This window comes from Chiloscyllium plagiosum, unplaced genomic scaffold (assembly GCF_037043375.1).
Source record: "Chiloscyllium plagiosum isolate Xiang-an unplaced genomic scaffold, Cpla_swu_hap1 HiC_scaffold_15, whole genome shotgun sequence".
In the NCBI taxonomy this organism is placed as follows: domain Eukaryota; kingdom Metazoa; phylum Chordata; class Chondrichthyes; order Orectolobiformes; family Hemiscylliidae; genus Chiloscyllium; species Chiloscyllium plagiosum.
The window spans coordinates 35,725,648-35,747,245 of NW_028270153.1; the positions used below are offsets into that span (position 1 = coordinate 35,725,648).

At 41.1% G+C, this 21,598-nt stretch overlaps 1 protein-coding gene across 1 annotated transcript in view; it reads right to left on the minus strand.

Moving 5' to 3' along the window:
- LOC122560127 (sterile alpha motif domain-containing protein 10-like) overlaps positions 1-21,598 on the minus strand; it is a 115,680-nt gene that overhangs the window by 26,311 nt on the left and 67,771 nt on the right. The window contains exon 4 of the mRNA XM_043710400.2: positions 5,204-5,344. Coding sequence (XP_043566335.1) covers positions 5,204-5,344 — 141 coding nt within the window. The remainder of the gene's footprint in view (positions 1-5,203; positions 5,345-21,598) is intronic.

The following is a 21,598-nucleotide window of genomic DNA, read 5'->3' on the forward strand; positions in this document are numbered from 1 at the left end:
CAGCTAACATGTTACAGCTGCAGCACATGAAAGCTCCTGGATGCAATTGTGATCCAGGGCAAGTATATCCAAAGACTATGTTTGAGGCTTGAATAGCATTGATCAGAGTTTATGAACTAGCGGATGAATTACAGATACTGTAACACATCACTGGGGGGCAAAAGTTTGTATGCTGCATAGTACTGTCATTATTAAAAAAAGCAATTCTTCAAACATTCCTTGATGAATACCTTAGAGGATCCTTTTCTCAGTTTAAAGTTCTGCAATAATGTTATCAATAACTCCAAATAAAAAATCAGAGAGGATGGCATTTATTTCAAACTAACTCATCACATGGTGCTATTAAGTTTTAAATCCTAGGGATATTATTGTAAACTATGTTACATTAACATCAGCGAGCTTTCAAATCAGCTTTCCACTGAAGTTTAGAAGAGGGTGGTGTTACCTCATTGAACTATCTAAGATTCTGAATGGTCTTGACAAGGTGGATGTGGAAGAATATTTCCTCTTGGATCAGTTCAAAATTAGGAACCATTGTTGAGAAGCAAAGAGAAAGATTTTCAACAAAAGAACGACCCTCAGAACTGCTCAGGATTTAGTCAGTTGATGTTTCATTTGAGATTCAAAATGCCATTGCACCATGAATTGTCCAATGGGTATAATGAAGTATTTGAGACTAAATATGAAATGGAAAATTTGGAGGAAAATGTGGATATGCGTCAAAGAGAGGGTATTGCATTGGTCACAAAGTTTCAGCCCAGTGATAAATGTTTTTTTTTCAATTGTACAGTATTAAGCAGTGAGTGCCTGCCCACAATGTGTGGAAAGCTTTAGTTAAAATGTTGCTTAGACCCTCCGAATAACGAAAGTCAGGACAAAATTAAGAAATTTAAGAGTCCTACTAGTATTAAATTTGGGGCTGATAACACAATAAAAAACTTTAAAAGGAATAGTTTTTGTGAAATAGCCAGAATCAATCAATTAAGTAGGACACTGATGAAGAAAGCACAAATTAAATTGAATATAAAAAACAATCAAGTTACTGTTTTTGGAAAATTTGTGAAACTGCAATTTACACAATCAGGACACTATTGCATTCTTTTAATGGAATATAATCTCTCCACTAAAGAAATTAAAACAGTGTTATTGACATCAAGGGATAGAAGTTTAGCAGATAAAAAGTCAATTGTGTAAAACTACTTAGGCAATTTGCTCATCCATCTCGTATAAGATTAAAACCTTTTATAAAGTATGCAGGAAAAAGGTATGGGAGTATCACAAATTCATAGAAGATATGTGGTAGGTATGAAATTTGTCAGAAATACCACAGGACATCATCATTGCCTACAGAAAGTCTGCCCATAGTGAGAGATTTCAACAAGATAATGAGTTTTGTTTTTAAGGAATGAGATCAAGAAAAAAAAAAGTTTTTTTAGAATCGCTTCGTGAATCACCAATAATACATGATAAAGATAAGAAAACAGTTATGGATAAAGTAATAGAAAAGCAGGTAGACATCAAACTTGCATCACCAACAAAATTTCTCACTGAAAATGGCATAGATTTTACATTATGTATTTAGAGATGTTGATATGAACAAAATAGTTATGAATATGGCAATGAAACCTTCCAATAATGTATAAAATGGTTCATGCAATTTTGACAGATCAGCCAAAATGTAAATGATCATCTGCTCTAGTATGGGCTGTACGTGCTAATAATTCAGTGCAGATGGTTAAAAGATATAGTCAATATCAGTTAGTTTTTGCTAAAATTTCATCAGTAATGAGTGATTAGCCCCCACATTGGGAAGGACCGTCAAATAGATTTGCATTTTTGGAGAATTTGATTGTACTGCATGTAGGCAGAGAGGCTTTTGTTAAAGCGACATCTTGGAAAGAATTCAGCGAGGCTAAAATTACAATGTTAGGCCATTGGACACCAGGCTCAAGAGACAGAGAGAGAGACAGTGAAGATAATTGGTAAAGATGGAAAAATAACAATTGCACAGCATGGGAACCAAACTGTTCAGGCAAATGTTTAGATGCCAAAGAAGTTTTGGCAAATAATGAGGAAGTGGTTAGCTTTCGTACTCAAATGTTACACAGTCAGGGCTGCATGGTAGCTCAGTGGTTAGCACTGCTGCCTCACAGCATCAGAGTTCCAGGTTCGATTCCAACCTCGGGCGACTGTGTGGAGTTTGCACATTCTCCCTGTGTCTGCTTGGGTTTGCTCCGAGTGCTCCAGTTTCCTCCCACAGTCCAATGATGTGCAGGTCAGGTGAATTGGCCATGCTACATTGCCCACAGTGTTAGGTACATTAGTCAGAGGGAAATGGGTCTGGTGGTTTACTCTTCAGAGGGTCTGTGTGGACTAGTTGGGCTGAAGGGCCTGTTTCCACTTTGTAGGGAATCTACTCTAATCTATAGCTATGAAGCTCAACCTTCCACAATTGACAACTTGTCTGATGATGGACAGATAAGTTCTGGTGACCAATGTGAGGCCATTGTTCCCAAAAGTGGAGTTTAAAATCTAATATTTATCAGATGGGGCTAGTCACTGGAGAAATGTAACTATTGTCAGTAGAGCAAAGAAAGCCACAAAATATATAAGCTGGTTGAATGCTGTATGCATAGACCCATGAATTACGAACATGAAGTACAAAGATGGAAGGCAGGAAAGTGCAGTGTAAGCTCAAATAGTGAGTTGGGGAGCAAAAATGTCTGGAAAGACATCACAAATCATTGAAAGGTCAGATGGTGGCATTGCAGAAAGAAAGAAATAGCAAGATTGAATGTGTATTTTAGTAAGGCCTAGAAATATAACACAAACCAAGAGCCCATGGTATTAGGATGCCTTAGTGAACATGAACAAACTGGAAGACAAGCTGGAAAAAGCAACTATTAAACCAGTGAGAACTCAGGGTGCAGACAAAGGTGCCAAATAGAAAATAACCAGACCTATCATATGGATGGACATTACACATTATTCAATAGCTAGATACAATACATCAGAGGTACATGATGTCTTCCTGTGAGACGGTAGGTTCAACTTAAGAATAAGTATGCATCTCTGTTTTAGTTAAATATTACTAAAGCTAAAAATAATCAATGAAACATTGGTCAGCTCCTCTCAGGAATCCTGAGCTTCCCTTTTGATGTCAGTTAATCCTGTCTCCATTCAGTAAGACCATGGCTGATCTGCTTTTAAGACTAACTATCTTATACAACAGTGTGTATGCGTAACATGCAAACACATGCAAAGGGAATCCCAACACTTACCATGAGAAGCTTGACTTGGATTTCAAACCTAGAGAATTTAACTGAAAATTTCTATCCAATTATTGGGAATATGACTTTTGGCTTCATGCAGTTGTGTTCCCTTACCTGCCTTGTCTCCCTCTCTTAGGAGCGGCACAAGATTCCATCCATTGGGAGAGATTGAGTATGTGTCTCTTGTTGGCTCCACGTTATCTGAAGTCAACATTGTGTGTCTTTTAATTCACTGTAGCCTGATGTTAATGTGTGTGGAATATAGAGATTAAAGGTAGAATCGGTATTGTATCTGGCCAAACAATTGATTCTGGTAAATAAACTGAAATGATGTTGATTGCCACTTGGTGTGCCTACTCCCATACTTTGACTGAAAATGGGAATATTGTGAACTAGAAGTAGAAGTGAAGACTCCTCAAGAAGCATGTCTTTTTAATGTGGGAGTAACAATTACTGCGATTCCTTAAATGGAGCCTCATAAGTCACATATAAACTGTTAAAATGCAAGGCATCCATTTCTCTAATGCAGTGTTAACATACAATTATTAGGAGACAGATTTGAAAATCCATGGAAAAGATTTTTATATTTAATACATTTTAAGGTTGATGAATGATATCTATAAATGTCATGAATTTTCTCTATCTCATTTTAGCAAAGACAAACAGGAGGAAAATTGTGCAAATGCATTAATCACTAATGTCAGATCAAAATTCCAGTTGATCTTTTCACATTATCTTATTCAATATATTTCAAAATACTTTGCAGTATTAATTTTGCATGTTGAATATATGCATCAAGATAAATGAATTGTGTCAATCCTTTCTAAATTTATTAATCCCCACATCTCATATCAATATAGATTTTTCGAACTGATTCCTGAGAATGATTTTGTCCTGCTAACAGCTGCATTATTTTCAACGTAACTGGGAACGTTAATCAAACCTGATCAATTATCTGACCCACTTTCAGAGTGCTCACAACAATGCTCCACAAATGAAGGTATCAATGAATCTTGTTGAAACTTCAACAAACATCATATGAACAACATACAAACAAGGAACAAGAGTAAGACACTTGGTCCTTCTAACCTGCTTCTCCATTCAGTATGATCATGGCTGATCTAAGTGTAACCTCAGCTCTACATTGTTACATATCCCCGATAATCTTTCATTCCTTCGTAATCAAGAATGAATCTAATTCTGCCTTTAAAAGTATTTAGATTCTGCATCCACAGCCTTTTGACAAAGAGAATTCCAAAGACTCAGAACCCTCTGAGAGAAAAAAAATTTCCTCATCTCAGTCTTAAATAAGCACCTCCTTATTTTAAAACGATGACCCATAGTTCAAAATGGTGGTTGTTTCATTAATTATTCTTTAAAGTTTCACAACATCACCACAGATTCACTGTACGTTGTAAATGAGCCTATAACTTCCACAGTCGTTATTATGCCTCTCAGTTAAAACAATTTGGGTCATAATGGTGTCAGGCTCACAACTACTTTGGCATAGAATTATATAACAGAGAAGAGGCCACTCAGTGCATTGAGTCTGCACCAACCTATCTATACTAATCCCACTTACCAGCACTTTGCTCAGAGACTTGAATATTATGACATTTCAAGTGCTTATCTATGTACCTTTTAAAGGTTGTGAAATTGCCTTCCCCTACTAAGCTCCTTGGCAGTGCATTCCAGATTCCAACATCCTCTGGGTGAAACTATTTTTCCTCAAATGCCTTCTTAACCTCCTAATTTCAAGCTTCTTGTGTCACTTAAGTTGAAAATAATGTATTTTTAAAGTTCCATGCACAGGCAATCAACAGTCATTTTATATAACTGAATCATTGACCCTCAAATCTGCTAAATTCAATGCAGAAATAAATTGTAAAAATGGAGAAGTGATCATCTTTGCACCACTGATCCAGCTTTACCTTGTTTAAGTAGTTGTAGGTTTCGCACTTCCTCGCGTACCTGCAGCTGAAGTACCTGCTGAAGTACCTCTTGTCTTTGCCCCTCTTGAACTATTCCCATTCGTTCCAGCTTTTCACCATTTAGCCTGAGTAATGCCCGACCTGAGAAGAGGACACATTTCTAAACATTTGGCATTTGCAGCTTGCATATAAGATTTTCTCTTTATCTTTACATCCAGAATTTATTGTCTGCAGGAAATAAAGAAAATGAAATATATAAGCTAGGAATTGTTATGACTTTTATTTGTTCAATATTGACAATCAATTAAACACAGAAGACTCATGGGAATTCTGCAAAAAGCAATCAACTGATCAGTGCAAAACTGCCCAAAAAGAAAATACTATTTTGGCAAATATATATTAAGTAATTATTCAATAAGCGGATAAAATCATCAAGATGGCATAAGTAATAGCCCTGGCATGAGCAAGTGATCTGTTGTATTCCATTAGCTACTTGTTCACTCAGACATACTGTCCTTGCCTTGCAGCATTTTAATCTCGTCACGAAGACAAGAATCAATTCAATTCAATTTCCTTCAGAATGACAGAACATGTCCTTGCAGTGACTTACACCAACATTTACCCACTCCTGTCAATGCAAACCTGCCATTAATGAGCATGAACAGAAAAATGAAACCATTTCAGGTTACAAAGCTGTTCACAGATTTGTTTTGTTGCTGAATGTTTCATTACTTCATGCCGCAAGAGACCTAACTGTTTCAACAGACATTTCAATTTCTTTTTAAATATCCTAAACTGCATATGAAATTAAATGAAATATTAGTATCTGTTAAAAGGCCAGAAATACTCAGTATACATGAAACTATCTGTGAATAGAGAAACACAGCTAACCGTTCAAGTCAACGCCTTTTCATCAACATATCTGTTCTTATTTCAGATTTTCTCCCTCCACGGTATTTCACTTCTGGATTCTGTGAAGCTGAACTTCACAGACTTTACTTCCAACATTTTGTGAACAATTACTTACAGAGTGTCACATTTCGGAAAGTAGTGAAAGCAAAGTGAAACAGTAATTCCAGGCTGGTTGCGGTTAAAAATAATCAGGATAAAGGGGGACCAAAAATTAACTCCCTTGCCTGAGCTTGACAAGAAATTCCTACCAGTTCAGCGGTGGCCAACACGAGGAATCATCCCAGAGCAGAGGCCGGCAGAGTGAAGCAGCCCCAGAGCGGAGGCTGGTGCAGGGAATCAAATCCCAGAGCAGTGGCCAGCACAGGGAATCGAGACCTGGAGCAGAGGCTGGCATGGAGAATCGAGACCTGGAGTAGAGACCGGCACAGGGAATTGAGTCCTGGAGCAGAGGCTGGCACAGGGAATCGAGTACCGGAGCAGAGGCCGACACAGGGAAATGAGTCCCGGAGCAAAGGCTGGCACAGAGAAGCAAGTCCCGGAGCATGGAATCGAGTCCAGGAGAGGAGGCAGGCACAGGGAATCAAATCCTTGAGCGGAGGCCAGCACTGGGAATCAAGTTCTGGAGCAGAGGCCAGCACAGAGAAGCAAATCCTGGAGTAGAGGTGGGCATGGGAAATCGTCTCAGAGTGGAAGCTGGCACAGAGAATCAAGTCCTGAACAGAGGCTGACACAGAATCGTGTCCTGGAGTGGGGGCTGGCAAGGGGAATCAAATCCAGGAGTGGAGGCCGGCACGGGGAATCGAGTATCAGAGCAAAGGCTAGCACAGAAAAGCGAGTGCCCAAATGGGGAATCAAGTCCTGGAGCGAAGGCCAGCAGAGTGAAGGAGCCCCGGAGCGGAGGTTGGTGCAGGGAATCAAATACCAGAGCGGTGGCCAGCACAGGGAATCGAGCCCTGGAGTGGAGGCCTGCACAGGGAATCGAGCCCTGGAGCGGAGACCAGCACAGGGCATTGAGCCCTGGACCGGAGACTGGCACAGAGAATCAAGTCCTGGAGCGGAGGCCTGCACAGGGCATCGAGCCCTGGAGCGGAGGCTGGGACAGAGAATCAAGTCCTGGAGCGGAAGCATGGGGAATCAAGACCTGGAGCAGAGGCTGGCATGGGGAATTGAGAACTGGAGCAGAGGTCTGGACGGGGAATTGAGTCCTGGAGTGGAGGCCGGCACAGGGAATCGAGACCTGGAGCGGAGGCCGGCACAGGGAATCGAGTTCTGGAATTGAGGCTGACACAGGGAAGTGAGTCCCGGAGCAGAAGCCAGAACGGGGAATTGAGACCTGGAGCAGAGGCCAGCACAGGGAATCGAGTCCTGGAGCGGTGACTGACATGGGAAATCGAGTCCTGGAGCAGAGGCTGGCACAGGGGTGCAGATGCAGAGCAGAGGTCAGCGCGGGGAAGTGAGTCCCGGAGAAAACCTACCTTGGAGCAGCTGAGAGCTGGTGAGGTACAGAGCAGAGTGGAGGCTTGCTGCATGGGGTGTTGGGGGCGGGGTGTTGTTGGATCGGGTTCTAGCGCATGCGGTTAGATGACATGTGGAAGCCCCTGCACTGAGCTACTGCAAAGTAATGTTTATTTGTAATTTGTTTACCTGACTGTAATGTTTATCCTTGTAACTGTGTCATATTTCCAACTTATACTATGAATCACTGTAAAGTAATGCAGCTACAGAGGAACCTCGATTATCTGAAGGACACAGATGGGCAGTATTTTGTTCAGTTAATTGAATTCCGGATAATCAAATGCAGGATAACATTGTTTAGGTGAGCAACAGGACCTTGTGATGTTGCCCAATAATCCAATATTTGGATAATCGAATGCCAGATACTCGAGGTTCTTCTGTACTTTTCTTTTTGTATCTAAGATTTGTACCTAGGCAGTTTGTACCTAAAATGGTTCCATAAGAGGCGACATTGTAAACTTTCTCACTGTGCTCCTGTACTTCTGTTCTTGAGTACATGTGACAATAAAAGTTTTTCTAACTCTAATTTTGCAAAATGGAAAAAAAAAGTTCAATTGCATTAAACTTGTCCAATATGGGGCAAGGTATAAGAAGTTTTATGCATATTATCATGAGAAATTCTCTGTTACAATTTGTGTCTGCAGTTTCAGTGGTATTATTTCTTCTTTAATGTATTCTGATTGTAGTATTTTTGTATTTTTGATCATATGATAGTATAACTGTGCTATGCAATATAACTATAACTATGACAGTAGTACCTGCATTGTCACCTGAATGAGTTATCTGTATATCTTGTATGTATGCTTCTTCAGTTAGTCTGAAGGCCAGTGAACCATCAATTGGTGAGACCTGGGTATGACTGCAGCCTTATTTCATAGTAAAATAAGCATACAGAATAGCAATAATCATCATATTTGCTTAATCCAGTCAGTGCAATTTATCTTCAGAAAAACAAACACACAATACTTTCTCAGATCAATGGGTCTTCCTATTCGTCTTAAACAGGTAACAGCGAAAAAAAAGTTCCAGAACATCCAACTGCTTGTTGAATTCCAAATTCCCACCTTGCTGCTAGGGAGGAAGTGGCTCTCTAAGACAGTAACAAACACAAAGAAAACAAAGATTCCCATTCATACTGGACCTTTAACAGCCTCAGGTGAACCCAATACACTTTATTGTCGATATTGGAAATGCAGTCGCTGGTGTGGGAAATAAAAACATCTAATTTATCTGCAACTAACTCTACAAAGAAGAACGTGATAATGAAGAGATAATTTGTTTGTAGTGATGTTAATTGAGGGATAAATATTGGTCAGGGCTCCAGGAATAACTAAAGTACAGAGGAACCTTGATTATCTGAATGTCACAGGCAGGGAGTATTTTGTTCGGATAATCAAATTTTCAGGTAATCAAATGTCGGATAAGCTTGTGGTATTGCGATCTTGTCCGGATAATTCGAAATCGGATAATCAAATACCAAATAATTGAGGTTCCTCTGTATAAGCAAGTACTGTGGATACTGGAAATCTGGAACAAAAAGAGAAAATGCTGGAGAAACTCAACAGGTCTGGCAGCATCAACTGAAAGAGAAATAGAGTAAATGGGTGGAATTGTCTGCTCGCTTCAGCAGTATAGGCTATGGTGACAAACTTGGGAAAAAGTGCCAATAATGTAAAAGTCAGATTCTCAACATCGAGAATTTTTCCAAATTTTTTGGTTTAAACAGGGAGTTCAAAATCTCATAAATAATCCACATCGGCCTCATTGGTGTGCTTTTGCATCTCATTATTAGCTACAGTGCTCTCAATTCTCTTCTCTTTCTCCAAGAATCTAATTGGTGCCAACTCATAACATGAAGTTCAGAGTGGTTAAGTGCCAGCATCAACTTGTTGCTTGCTTCTCCAGGCCATCAGATTGCTTGACTTTCATCACAACATGCCTACATGCAATATGAACATTGACTTCTAACCACCCTTCATCCATGCAAAAGGTCACAATCTTGCACAGCCTCACCACATCATCAATGCCGCTTTTGCACCAATTCACCCATCTTTACAGCCATTCTAGGCTTCACCTTGGAGCTTTGGCACACTTACAAGTGGCATATTTCTGCCAGGTTGCTTTGCATATGAGACCACATATGTTTCATGCAACTACAAAGGGTGCATTTTATAGATCTTAGCTTCCTTTCTCAATGCTCAGTCATGTTATGCTTATTTGGAAGCTGCCAGTCTCTGTGCCTTACATTGTTTTAATAGTGTAGAAGGAGAGATAGGAGTTCTGTCATGTTTCAAAGCTCTGAACAGTCAAATGGGTGGACAGGGTGCTAGATAGCATCATGTTATGTCAATACAACATCTACAGCTTGAGCCAGCAGATTATAAAGCAAACATTTTGCATGTGGTTCAGGAAAATGATCAAATCTAAAAGCCAAAGGGGATTAATTGTTAGTGGTGTCAAGGTAGACGACAGTCAGTTAAGGGGTGCTACCACAATCAGCTATGGGGCTGGTCTGGTTCCAGTACAGAGATTGGTTCACAGTCAGTGCTGCAGGTAAAGTGCAACGAGTTTGAGGTAAGCTGCACACAGTCAGGAAGGAAAAATCACATCACATGAGACATAGCCCAAGTGAGAATTTTGCTTGGGAATTTGGAGGGAGCGTGGGAATTCTGTGTGGAGAGGAAGATGTGTTTTTTTAGCTTGCTTTTTTTGGTTCATAGGTTGTAAAAAAATTTTTAACAGGATAAACTGAAGCCCAGAATCAGGGCCCAGCACCGGAGCCCAGCACAAAATAGTGTCATCACAAGTGAACTGTAAGTTCATTGGTTGGTAATAGCTACCAATTTGACTGTCTATTTGAGATTACTTTCAGATTTAAGGTAAATAGGGGAAATATTTACAGGTTACAAACTACAAGACCAGGAGGATTATTTTAAAAATCAAAGTAAGAACTAAATAATTAAAATAGAGATGCCTGGCCAGGTGATGTGTTGTGCCTGTATGATGTGGGAGCTGGGGGATCCCACTGCTGTTCATAGTGACCACATCTGTAGCAAATGTTGGTTGCTTGAGGAACTCAGGCTTAGAGATGCTGGAGTCTGAGCTTCAAACACTATGACACATCAGGGATGGGGAGAGATACCTGGATGATGTGTTTCAGGAGCCAGTCACATTCCTTATTAACTAGCTGAAATTCGGTCAGTCGTCAGGGACAGGACAGTATGAATTAGAGCAAGGCCAGTGGAGGGATACAGGAGGTAGTGCTAAAGGACTCTTAGGTCTTGAGCTTGTCTAATAGGTTTGAGATTCTTTCTCCCTGTGTGGATCAGAATGGGGGCTGTAGGGAGGATAAGCAAACTGGCCACAGCATCGTGGTACAGGGAGCCATTCAAAAGAGGAAAGTAAAGAGAAATGTAGTTCTAATCAGGGATGGTATACTCAGGGAATAGACATTGTTCTCTGTGGCCAGGATCAAGAGTCCCAAAGGCTGTGTTACCCGCCTGGTGCCTGGGGTTCAAGACATCTCATTTGGGCTGCAGAGGAACTTGGAGTATGAGGGTAAAGATCCAATTGTTATGGTCCACGTAAGTACCAATGATATAGGTAGAAAGACAAAAGAGGTTCTGCTGAAGAAATTTGAGCAGCGAGGTGCAAAATTAAAATGCAGAACTAAAAAAGTAATAGTCTTTGGATTACTACCTGAGTCATGAGCTAATTGGCACAAGGTCAATAAGATTAAAGAGGTAAATGCATGGCTCAAAGATTGGTGTTGGAGCAATTGGCTCAAATTCATGGTCACTGGCACCAGTACTGTGTAAGGAGGGAGCTGTTCCAATGAAACGGGCTCCACCTGCATAATGCTGGGGCCAGAGTCCTGGCAAATTGGAAACTAGGGCTTTGGATAGGGCTTTAAATTAAATAATGGTGGGTGGGTTCAGTTGCATGCAGAATTATGGATAAAGTTAAAGTGGGGTAAGGGTTCAGCAAAAGTTACTAAAGTTTCCAAAACAGGTAATAGGGCAGAGAGTACAGAAAGGCTCAGGAATCTAACTTCAGGCACAGTAGATAAGGGCAAACTATGAGAATGGGACAATCAATGTAGGACTGGGGGTGTTGTATTTTAAATGCGTACGAAACAAGGTAAATGAGCTTGAAATTAATGGACGCAACATTGATGGTAGAACAGAGATATGCCTGCAAGGGATTCAGGACTGGGAACTAAATATGGAGAAAGTGAGGACTGCAGATGCTGGAGATCAGAGTCGAGAGTGCAGTGCTGGAAAAGCACAGCAGGTCAGGAAGCATCCGAGGAGCAGGGGAATTGATGTTTTGGGCATCAGCATTCCTGATGAAGCCCTGATGAAGGGCTGATACCCGAAATTTCAATTCTCCTGCTCCTCGGATGCTGCCTGACCTGCTGAGCTTTTCCAGCACCACACTCTGCGAACTAAATATCTAAGTTCTTTGAAGAATGTGCTGTGGATAAAGGGGAACCTGTAGGTATATAATATTTGGATTTTAGAAGGCATTTGAAAGGGTGCCTTATAAAAGGTTATTGTGGAAAATAAAAGCTCATTGTATATGAAGTAACATATTCGCATAGATAGAAGATACTTTAGCTTGCATTAAACAGGGAGTACATATAAATGAGTGTCTACCTGATTGGCAGGTGTCATGAATGGAATCTATTGTAGTTTGTGCTGGTTCCTCAGCTTTTTATAATTTGCATTAATAACTTAGATTTGGAGAGTGAAGTTATGGTAGATAAATTCATAGACGCCAAGATTGGTAAGAAAATATTTTGTGAAGTTGCAGACAGAATGGGTAATCCAAGATGGAGGACAGGAAAACGTTGTGGCGATAAGAGCTGCTCTTTTTTGAGGTATTTTAGGTGTTGAAGGTGATTTCCTCGAATTCCAGGAGCAGCAATTACTGCTTTATAAGCTGTTGCATTGTTTCGGAACACTAGAGCAAAAAAATCAAAACAACGGCACTTTTAGAAAGAGGAAGACAGACAAAAGGTAGCAACCACATGGTCAGTGAGTGAGAGACAGAAAGAAACCTACAGTGCTAACTGACACAGCAGTAAATCTGTACAGTTACTGCCTTTGCTGTGTGAGTTCATGTATCTCTGGATATTGGAGTGCGTCTAGGAAAGATTAACAAACAGCAAAATTCACAGCTGACCTTGGAGGAACCTATGTGGGACAGCTCACAGCACAGGAACAGATAAGTACATACATTTTTTAAAAATATATTTTTATTGAAAAAATTTATTTCATATTACAACAAATATAAAACAATACAAAGAAAGAACACCAAAAAAATGTTAAAAATCCAAATTGCCCTCATGTACAAATGTATAAATATGTATATATATAAAAAAAACCAACTACTTAACTAAATAAATAATAACTAACAACAAACTAATAAATAATAATGCATCTTAGCCAAACAAATCATTAACTCTCAAATATCGAGAGCATTAAATTTCACCTATTCATACGTTCGCAGTTTCTTCTCTCTGGTTATTGGACTCGTAAAGCACAATCGTTACGACTATATAAAAACCCTTTTTAGTGTGGTAGACAAATCTGTGTCCAGGTATTCCAAAAAGGGCCACCATGTCTTATAGAAATTCTCAGTTTTGTGATGTACCACACTTGTAAGAAAATCCAATTGGATATGCTCCATACCAATCTTCCGCCAACCTGACAGGCCCAGGGGATTTTCGGATACCTAACCTAACAAAATATTCTTTCTTGTGCAGAAAGTGAGGATGTTGAAAAAGTTTTTCTTATGTGCATCTACAGGGAACACACTGGACAGGCCAAGAAGAAGAGAGATCAGGTCCTTCTCCACCCTTACACCCAAAATCCCCTCCATTGCACCTGCCACAGTGCTCCAGTATGTTTGAAGCCCACCACAGGACCAGAGACAATAGGTAAGAGTGCCAGTACTAACTTTACACTTGGGATATGTTGAAGATACTCCTGGTTTAAATTTTAACAAATGATCCAGAGCCAAGTGGACCCTGTGGAGAATCTTCAACTGTAAAGCGTGGGGCCTCTTGCAAATTGATACCTTTCTTGCATTTTCCCAAATATATTCCCATGCCTCTGAAGAGACCTCAACACCTAGCTCTCTCTCCTACATCCTGCAAAGTCGATTGAACTCATCTGAGGGGCCGCCCCCCCAATTGATGATATAAAGTGCTGACAGAAAGTACTCTTAGCACTGAGCACCCTCCTCTCTATGTCAGATTTTCAGGGATCAGTCAAAAGTGTAGTTTTTTTGAATAAAATCCCTAACTTGAAAGAAACGAAAGAGGTCCCTGTTAGATAGCTTGTATTTGCATGCTAAATGATCAAAAGACACCATTGTGCCTCCCTCAAATATATCATCCATGCAAGACACACCCCTAGCTGCCTAATGTTTGGATCCTGAATCCATTATCCCTGGTTGAAAATCCGGCATTACCACTATAGGTGTAAAACAAAATGTTTTGCCAATATTGCCTTCCCTCTGCCCAATTGCTTTCCGTGCTTTAACAGTATTTATAACTATTGGATTTTGGCAATATTCCTTAACTGTCCTCATTTTGTCCAAAGAAGATAACAGCTAGCTAGTAAGTGGGCACCGTGCCTGAGAGGTTTTATATCTAACTATATTAAAAGAGGGTCCCCACAAGCCCAATCACTCATGTAAGATAAAAGCGAGCTTAGTTGATAGTTTTTAATGTCTGGGAGATCCATTCCCTCCAGTCTGTGAGGCAATTGCAGTTTAGCTAATTTAATAAGGGCCGCTTGCATTGCCTTATAAAAGAGATGAACCAGCTGTTCAGTCTCCTGAAGGTTTGCTTATTGAAAATCAGGGGGTGGACCTGTATTGGGTACGACAATCAGGGGAGAATATTCATCTTCATAAGAGCTATCTGACCTAACCATGAGACCGGAAGTGTCTCCCATCTTTGAAGGTCTTGTTTGATTTTGTCAAATAATTGAACAAAGTTAGCTTTAAACAACTGATCAAGAATCGGAGTGATGAATATGCCCAAATACATATGACCACTTAAATGGGAATCAAAATTTGCCCACAAGACCTAGCACCTTTGTAAGGCCACCCATAAGATAGCATCTGATTTTGCAAAATTAATCTTGTACCCCGAAAAGGTGCCAAACATGCTGATGCATTTTATTAGGCAAGGCACCAAAACTACTGGATTTGACAAAAAAAATTAGAACATTATCCGTGTACAACAAAAGCTTATGTAATTTTGACAACTTCTGGAGCCAACATATTAGGATCCCTATGAATGGCCTCCGCCAATGGTTCAATCACCAATGTAAAAAGCAATAGTGAAAGGGGACAGCCCTGTTGGCTGCCACTAAAAATGTTAAAATTGCTTGACTGTACCCCAGTGTGAATGACTGCAGTGAGAGGGCGACTGTAGAGAACCTTTACCCATCTTATAAAGGCTTCGCCCAAGCCAAACCGTTCCAGAGTATAAATACAATATGGCCACTCAACTCGGTTAAATGCCTTCTCTGTATCCAGAGAAATCACCACTCCCTGTATTAACTGTTGTTGACACACTTGGATTACATTAAGCAGCCTCCTAACATTTTTGGAGGATCTGCAGCCCTTTATGAAGCCCGTCTGGTCCTCTTTAACAATAGAAGGTAACACAGGCTCCAGCCTTAACTCAAGAATCTTGGAGAGATTTTAAAGTCAATATTTAAGTGTGAAATGGGCCTGTAGGAAGCACAGTCCTCTGGGACCTTCCTTTTTTTAAGAATAAGCGAAATATTGGCCTCTCTTAGAGATGGTGGGAGATGATCATGACTGTACGAGTCATTGAACATGTTGAGCATCGGGCCTGACAATATATTTATAAATTCCGAATGGAATTCGCTGGGAAGTCCATCAGGATCAGGTGCCTTTCCACTCTGAAGCTGCTTCACAGCCTCCTGCACCTCTTACTCTGATTAGGGGGCACTGAGAAAAGACTGCTGTTCGGGGGTCACACCTGGGAGCTCCAGATCCTTGAAAAAAGGACTCCATCTTGTCCCACCCCAACTCACAACCCTCAAATTGGTATAATTCAGAGTACAATCTCTGGAATGCCACATTAATCTTTTTGGAATCACATGTTAGGTACCCAGATTGACGTAATGATTTGAGGGGCATTCCTTTTCCCGGTGAAATATGCTCGATACTTGCCTGGCTTGTCACCATGCTCATATAACCTTTGTTTTGTGAAAGTGAGCTCCTTCTTTGCTGTCTGCGTGAGCACGGAATTCAATGCAGACCGCAGGGCTATAATCCCCTGTAATTTGAGCAATGAGGGCCTGTCAAAGTAAGCCTTCTTGGCTACCTTCAACCATGCTTTGAGGAGACATTACTGCTCACTCTTCTGCTGCTTCCTACTGGCAGTGTAGGAAATAACTAACCCCCTGGCATAGGCTTTGGCAGTTTCCCAAAGGATGGATGGGCTACTAACCAAGCCTGAATTAATATCTAGGAATGCCCTAAATTCCTTAGAGAAGTACTCCACAAACTTATTATCCTTAAGGATAAAGGGATCCATTTGCCAGTGCCTCAGGCCCACTATAGCGTCCTTAATCTTAACTAACCGGCACACTGGAGAGTGACTGGTAATATTACCAATTATAAAAGATGCCCCAAGTCCAGGGTTGCCACGAGGTTCAGAAAAAAATCAATCCTGGTGTGACATCTGTGTGGATTGATAAAAAACATAAAATCACTGTCTGTAGGGTGGAGAGGCCCCCAGACATCCACCAACCCTAACTCCACACACAGACCCACTAATTATTTAGTTTGTATAGAGGGCATCGGGGAGGGGGGTGGGGGCACCTTTGGACAGCCTGTCTACAGTGGAATCCATAAGACAATTAAAACCCCCCCTATAATGGTATGCTGTGACTCGACACTGATCAATTTAGAGAACGAATCTAACAGAAATTTGAGGGGATGGGCCAGAGGACATTAAACATTTAAAACACCATATTCTTCCCCGTTTATCAGGGCTTTGAGGATTACAAATCTCCCGTCTGTCTTTAACACACTCTAGTAACTAAATGTGAGATTTCTCCTTACCAATATAGCCACTCCCCTACTTCTGGTATTAAAAGATGAAAAGTAAACTCGACCTAAGCCATTCTGCGATAGTTTTAAATGCTCCCTATCATCTTGGTGTGTCTCCTGTGATAAAACAATATCCATCTTTCCTCTTATAAGACTCAAAAGTACATTTTTCCTCTTAATTGGTGAGTGACTCCCGTTGATGTTCCAGGTACACCATTTAATCAGGTCACTCGCCATAACCTTCTGCAGTTCCATTTAGATTCCAGAGAGCAGGAATCGAATTACAAATCACTGAGCCTTAGTGTCACAAGATTCATTGAACATAAAAACTACATAAACTAAACCCACTACAGTTAATAAACCTACAAAGCTATCAAAGATTATAAACAACAAAAACCAAAAAAACAAATCAACACATAAAGTGCCAGTGGTGCTGAATAGGGGAACTCACCCCCTGCCCACAGGGGGCATCTATGCATCCCAGAACCCAACTTTCCATCCTGCTGCCAATACTGTAGCCCAGGCATTCAAATACCTGAACAAGGCATAAACTGCCCATAAGTAGATATTTTGCCATCCCAACCATATTCCCTCCTCCCAGCTAAAGCTGCACCACAAACACCAAGCAGAAAAGAAACAGAAAGTAAACCATAAAGTAACAACGTGAACAAAGAAATTTTGAAATAACAAGGGTAAGTCCCCCACCCATCCTTTGGTATAATTTAACTTAGAAATTGAAAGTACACATCCCAACCATTCTCAAACATTATTTAGAACAGATTATTACCAATAAAAAAAGGAAAAGAAAGTCCTGACCAGACTTGCTCTTTTTGTTAAAGAGAAGTGGAGACATACCCAAACAACACTGCTAATTGGACATACTAAATTGTTCAGATTAAGTTAATTTGTCCACAAAGTCTCTTGCCTTCTCTGACATGTCAAAGAGATGTACAGATCCATCTAAGGTGATCCAAAGCACTGCCAGATACCTCAGAGAGTACTGGATCCTGAGTTGCCTCACTCTCTTCTTGACACCATCAAAAGATTGTCTTTTCCAGATCACCGCCGCCGAGATCTTCAGGAAGAACATGATCTTAGAGCCTGAGTAAACTAGGGTCTTCAGATCCTTCCCCTGGATTCTGGAAGCTTCCATGATTCTCTCCTTATCTCTATTGTGTTAAAACCACACCAAGAGAGGACGAGGACATTGGTCCAGACCTGACCTCCGCACTGTGACCGGTGAGGTCTCTCAACCTTCAATCCTCTCATTCCAGCCTCCAAGTTCAGGAATCTTGGCTACCAGACCTCAATAAATTACACTGGTCGCCCACCTTCCTTACCCTCCGGCATACTGACGATCCGAATACTTTTTCTCCTGCCCCTGTTCTCTAGGTCATCAACCTCGCAAGCAAATTATGGACCTGCGTCTCCGGGACCTGGATCCTATCCTTGGAGGAACTGGGATCAGCTTCCACCACTGTGACTTTATGTTCTACCTCATCCCTCCTTTTCTCCTGGTCTCCCAACTGCTGTTCATGCTTCTGCAGCATGCTGGAGATCAGGGCCAGCTTCTCCTCTATCTGCATGCCCAACATCTTGCGAGATTCCACAAGCTCTTTCAACAAGACCTGGTAAGAAATCGAGTCCAAGTTTACTGCAGCCTGGGCCGTAAGCCCAGTCTCAAACGTATCTCCCCACTCTTCAGTGTCCCTGGATGGCGAAAACTGGGGTAAGTTGCTTTCTGACTGTTTCCTGGGACTCCACAACCTTTCCAGAGTGCCAGGATATCGCGATGGTTCAGGTAGGGTGGGCTAGGACTTTTTCCCACTTGCGATGCGGTGTGGAGCTCTGCAATGTGATCTTCCTAGATTTCCATGATCTTGGATCCATCCTGCTTACTTTTTAATTTGCAACCTTGCTCTAAGTCTACAGTAGTGAGTAGGGTGGGTTCTTTCTTGATTATATGTTTTATTGAGATCTGTCTCTTGATTAAATTTTAAAAAATATATAAATCATAAGTACTATGTTATCCTGGAGCATTGTTTCTTTAGAGCAATAAGATGGTGATATTTTATATGAATGTAGATTGTGAAGTAGCCAGGATGGCCTTTAGTAAAGTGATATGTATTTTGTGTTGGATGTGGGAGTTTAGAGAGAGTTTGCATGTTACTGGTGATTATGTCTGCAGATCGCATGGATCAGTTGGAGCGGCAGTTAGAGGCAGTGAGAAATTTACGGGTGTGATGAACAGCAGTTATAGGAAGGAAGAAAAGCCGCAGATACATCAAGTAGATGGGTTAACTGCAGGAAAGGTAGGAGAGGGAGGCAGGTCATGCAGGGGTCTTCTGTGGCTATCCTCATTTTAAACAATTATGTTGTTTTGGAAAATCTAGGGGCTGATGGACTCTCAGGGGAATGTCACATGAACAGCCAAGCTTCTGATATCAAGACATACTCTAATGTATTGAGGGGTATATCAGGGTCCAAGCGATCGATTGTGATAGAGGGATCTCTTGTCAGAGGCACAGACAGACATTTCTGTAGTCAACAGCGAAAAATCAGAATGGTGTGTTGCCTCCCTGGTGTCAGGATCAAGGACATCTCAGAGAGGGTGCAGAGTGTTCTCAAAGGGGAGAGGGACCATCAGGAGGTCATTTTACACTTTGGAACCAATGATCTGTGAGGGGAAAAGGATGAGACTCTGAAGAGAGAATATAGAGAGTTAGGCAGCAATTTAAAATGGAGGTCCTTGAGGGTAGTAATGTCTGAATTACTCCTGGTGATACAAGCTAGTGAGGGTAGGACAAGAGGACAGATGAATGTTTGGTTGAGGAGTTGTTGAAGGGGAGAAGGGTTCACATTTTTGGATCATTGGAATGTCTTCTGGGGTAAGAGTGACCTGTACAAGAAGGACCAAATGCACCTGAATTGGAAAAGGACAGAGATACTGGCAGGAAGATTTGCTAGAGCTGCTCAGGAGGATTTAAACTAGTAAGGTGGGAGGGTTGGGATCCAGGGAAATGAGGAAAGAGGTCAATCTGAGTACACTTGGGAAAAGGAGTGGGTCAAACAATCAAGGCGGGCAGGAACGAGGCAGCAGAAAACAAGGTAGGACTGACAAATTAAACTGCCCTGACTGAGGGCGAACAGGGAAGGCAGATGAACTCAGGGCATGGTTAGGAACATGGAACTAGGATATCATAGCAATTACATGGCTCAGGGATGGACAGGGCTAGAGCTTAATGTTCCAGGATACAAATGCTACAGGGACAATAGAATGGAGGGCAAGACAGGAGTGGGAGTAGTATTTTTGATTAGGTGTAGCATTACTGCTGTACTTAGGGACGCTATTCCTGAGAATATATTCAGGAAAATTATTTGGGTGGAATTGAGAAATAAGATAGGGATGGTCACCTTATTGGGATTGTATTATAGACCCTCTAATAGTCAGCTGGAAATTGAGAAACAAATTTGTAAGGAGGTTTCAGTTACCTGTAAGAATAATAAGGTAGTTATGGTAGGGGATTTTAACTTTCCAAACGTAGACTGGAACTGTCATAGTGTTAAGGGTTTAGATGGAAAGGAGTTTGTTAAGTGTGTACAAGGAAATTTTCAGATTTAATATGTGGATGTACCCACTACAGAAGGTGCAAAACTTGACCAACTCTTGGGAAATAAGGCAGGGCAAGTGACTGAGGTGTCAGTGGGGGAACACTTTGAGGCCAGCGACTATAATTCTATTAGTTTTAAAATAGTGATGGAAAAGGATAGACCAGATCTAAAAGTTGAAGTTCTAAGTTAGAGGAAGGCTCATTTTGACAGTATTAGGCAAGCACTTTCAAAAGCTGATTGGGGGCAGATGTTTGCAGGTAAAGGGACAGCTGGAATATGGGAAGTCTTCAGAATTAAGATAATGAGAGTCCAGAGACAGTATATTCCTGATAGGGTGAAAGGACAGGCTGTTAGGTATAGGGAATGCTGGATGACTGGAGAAATCGAGGTTTTGGTTAAGAAAAAGAAGGAAGCATATGTCAGGTATAGACAGGAGAGATCAAGTGAATCCTTAGAAGAGTATAAAGGCAGTAGGAGTATACTTGAGAAGGAAATTAGGAGGGCAAAAAGGGACATGAGATAGCTAAGGAGAATCCAAAGGGATTTTACAAATAGATTAAGGATAAAAGGGTAACCACGGATAGAATAGGGCCCCTCAAAGAATGGCAAGGCAGCCTATGTGTGAAGTCGCTGGAGATGGGGGAGATACAAAACAAGTATTTTGCCTCACTGTTTACTGTGGAGGAGGACTTGGAAGATATAGAATGTGGGGAAATTGATAGTGACATCTTGAAAAATGTCAATATTACAGAGGAGGAAGTGCTGGATATGTTGAAATGCATAAAAGTGGATAAATCCCCAGGACCTGATCAAGTGCACCCTAGACGTTTCTAGACCCTAGAAACTAGGGAAGTGATTGCAGGGCCCCTTGCTGAGATATTTGTATCATTGATAGTCACAGGTGAGGTGCTAGAAGGCTGGAGATTGGTTAATGTGGTGCCACTGTTTAATAACAGTGGTAAGGAAAAGCCAGGGAGCTATGGACTGGTGAACCTGGCATTGGTGATGGACAAGTTGTTGGAAGGAATCCCGAGTGACAAGATTTACATGTATTTGGAATGGCAAGGACTGATTAGGGATAGTCAGCATGGCTTTGTGCATATAAAATCATGTCTCACGAACTTGTTTGAGTTTTTTGAAGAAGTAACAAAGAGGATTGATGGGGGCAGAGCAGTAGACGTGATCTATATGGACTTCAGTAAGGCATTTAACAAGGTTCCTCATGGAAGACTGGCTAGCAAGGTTAGA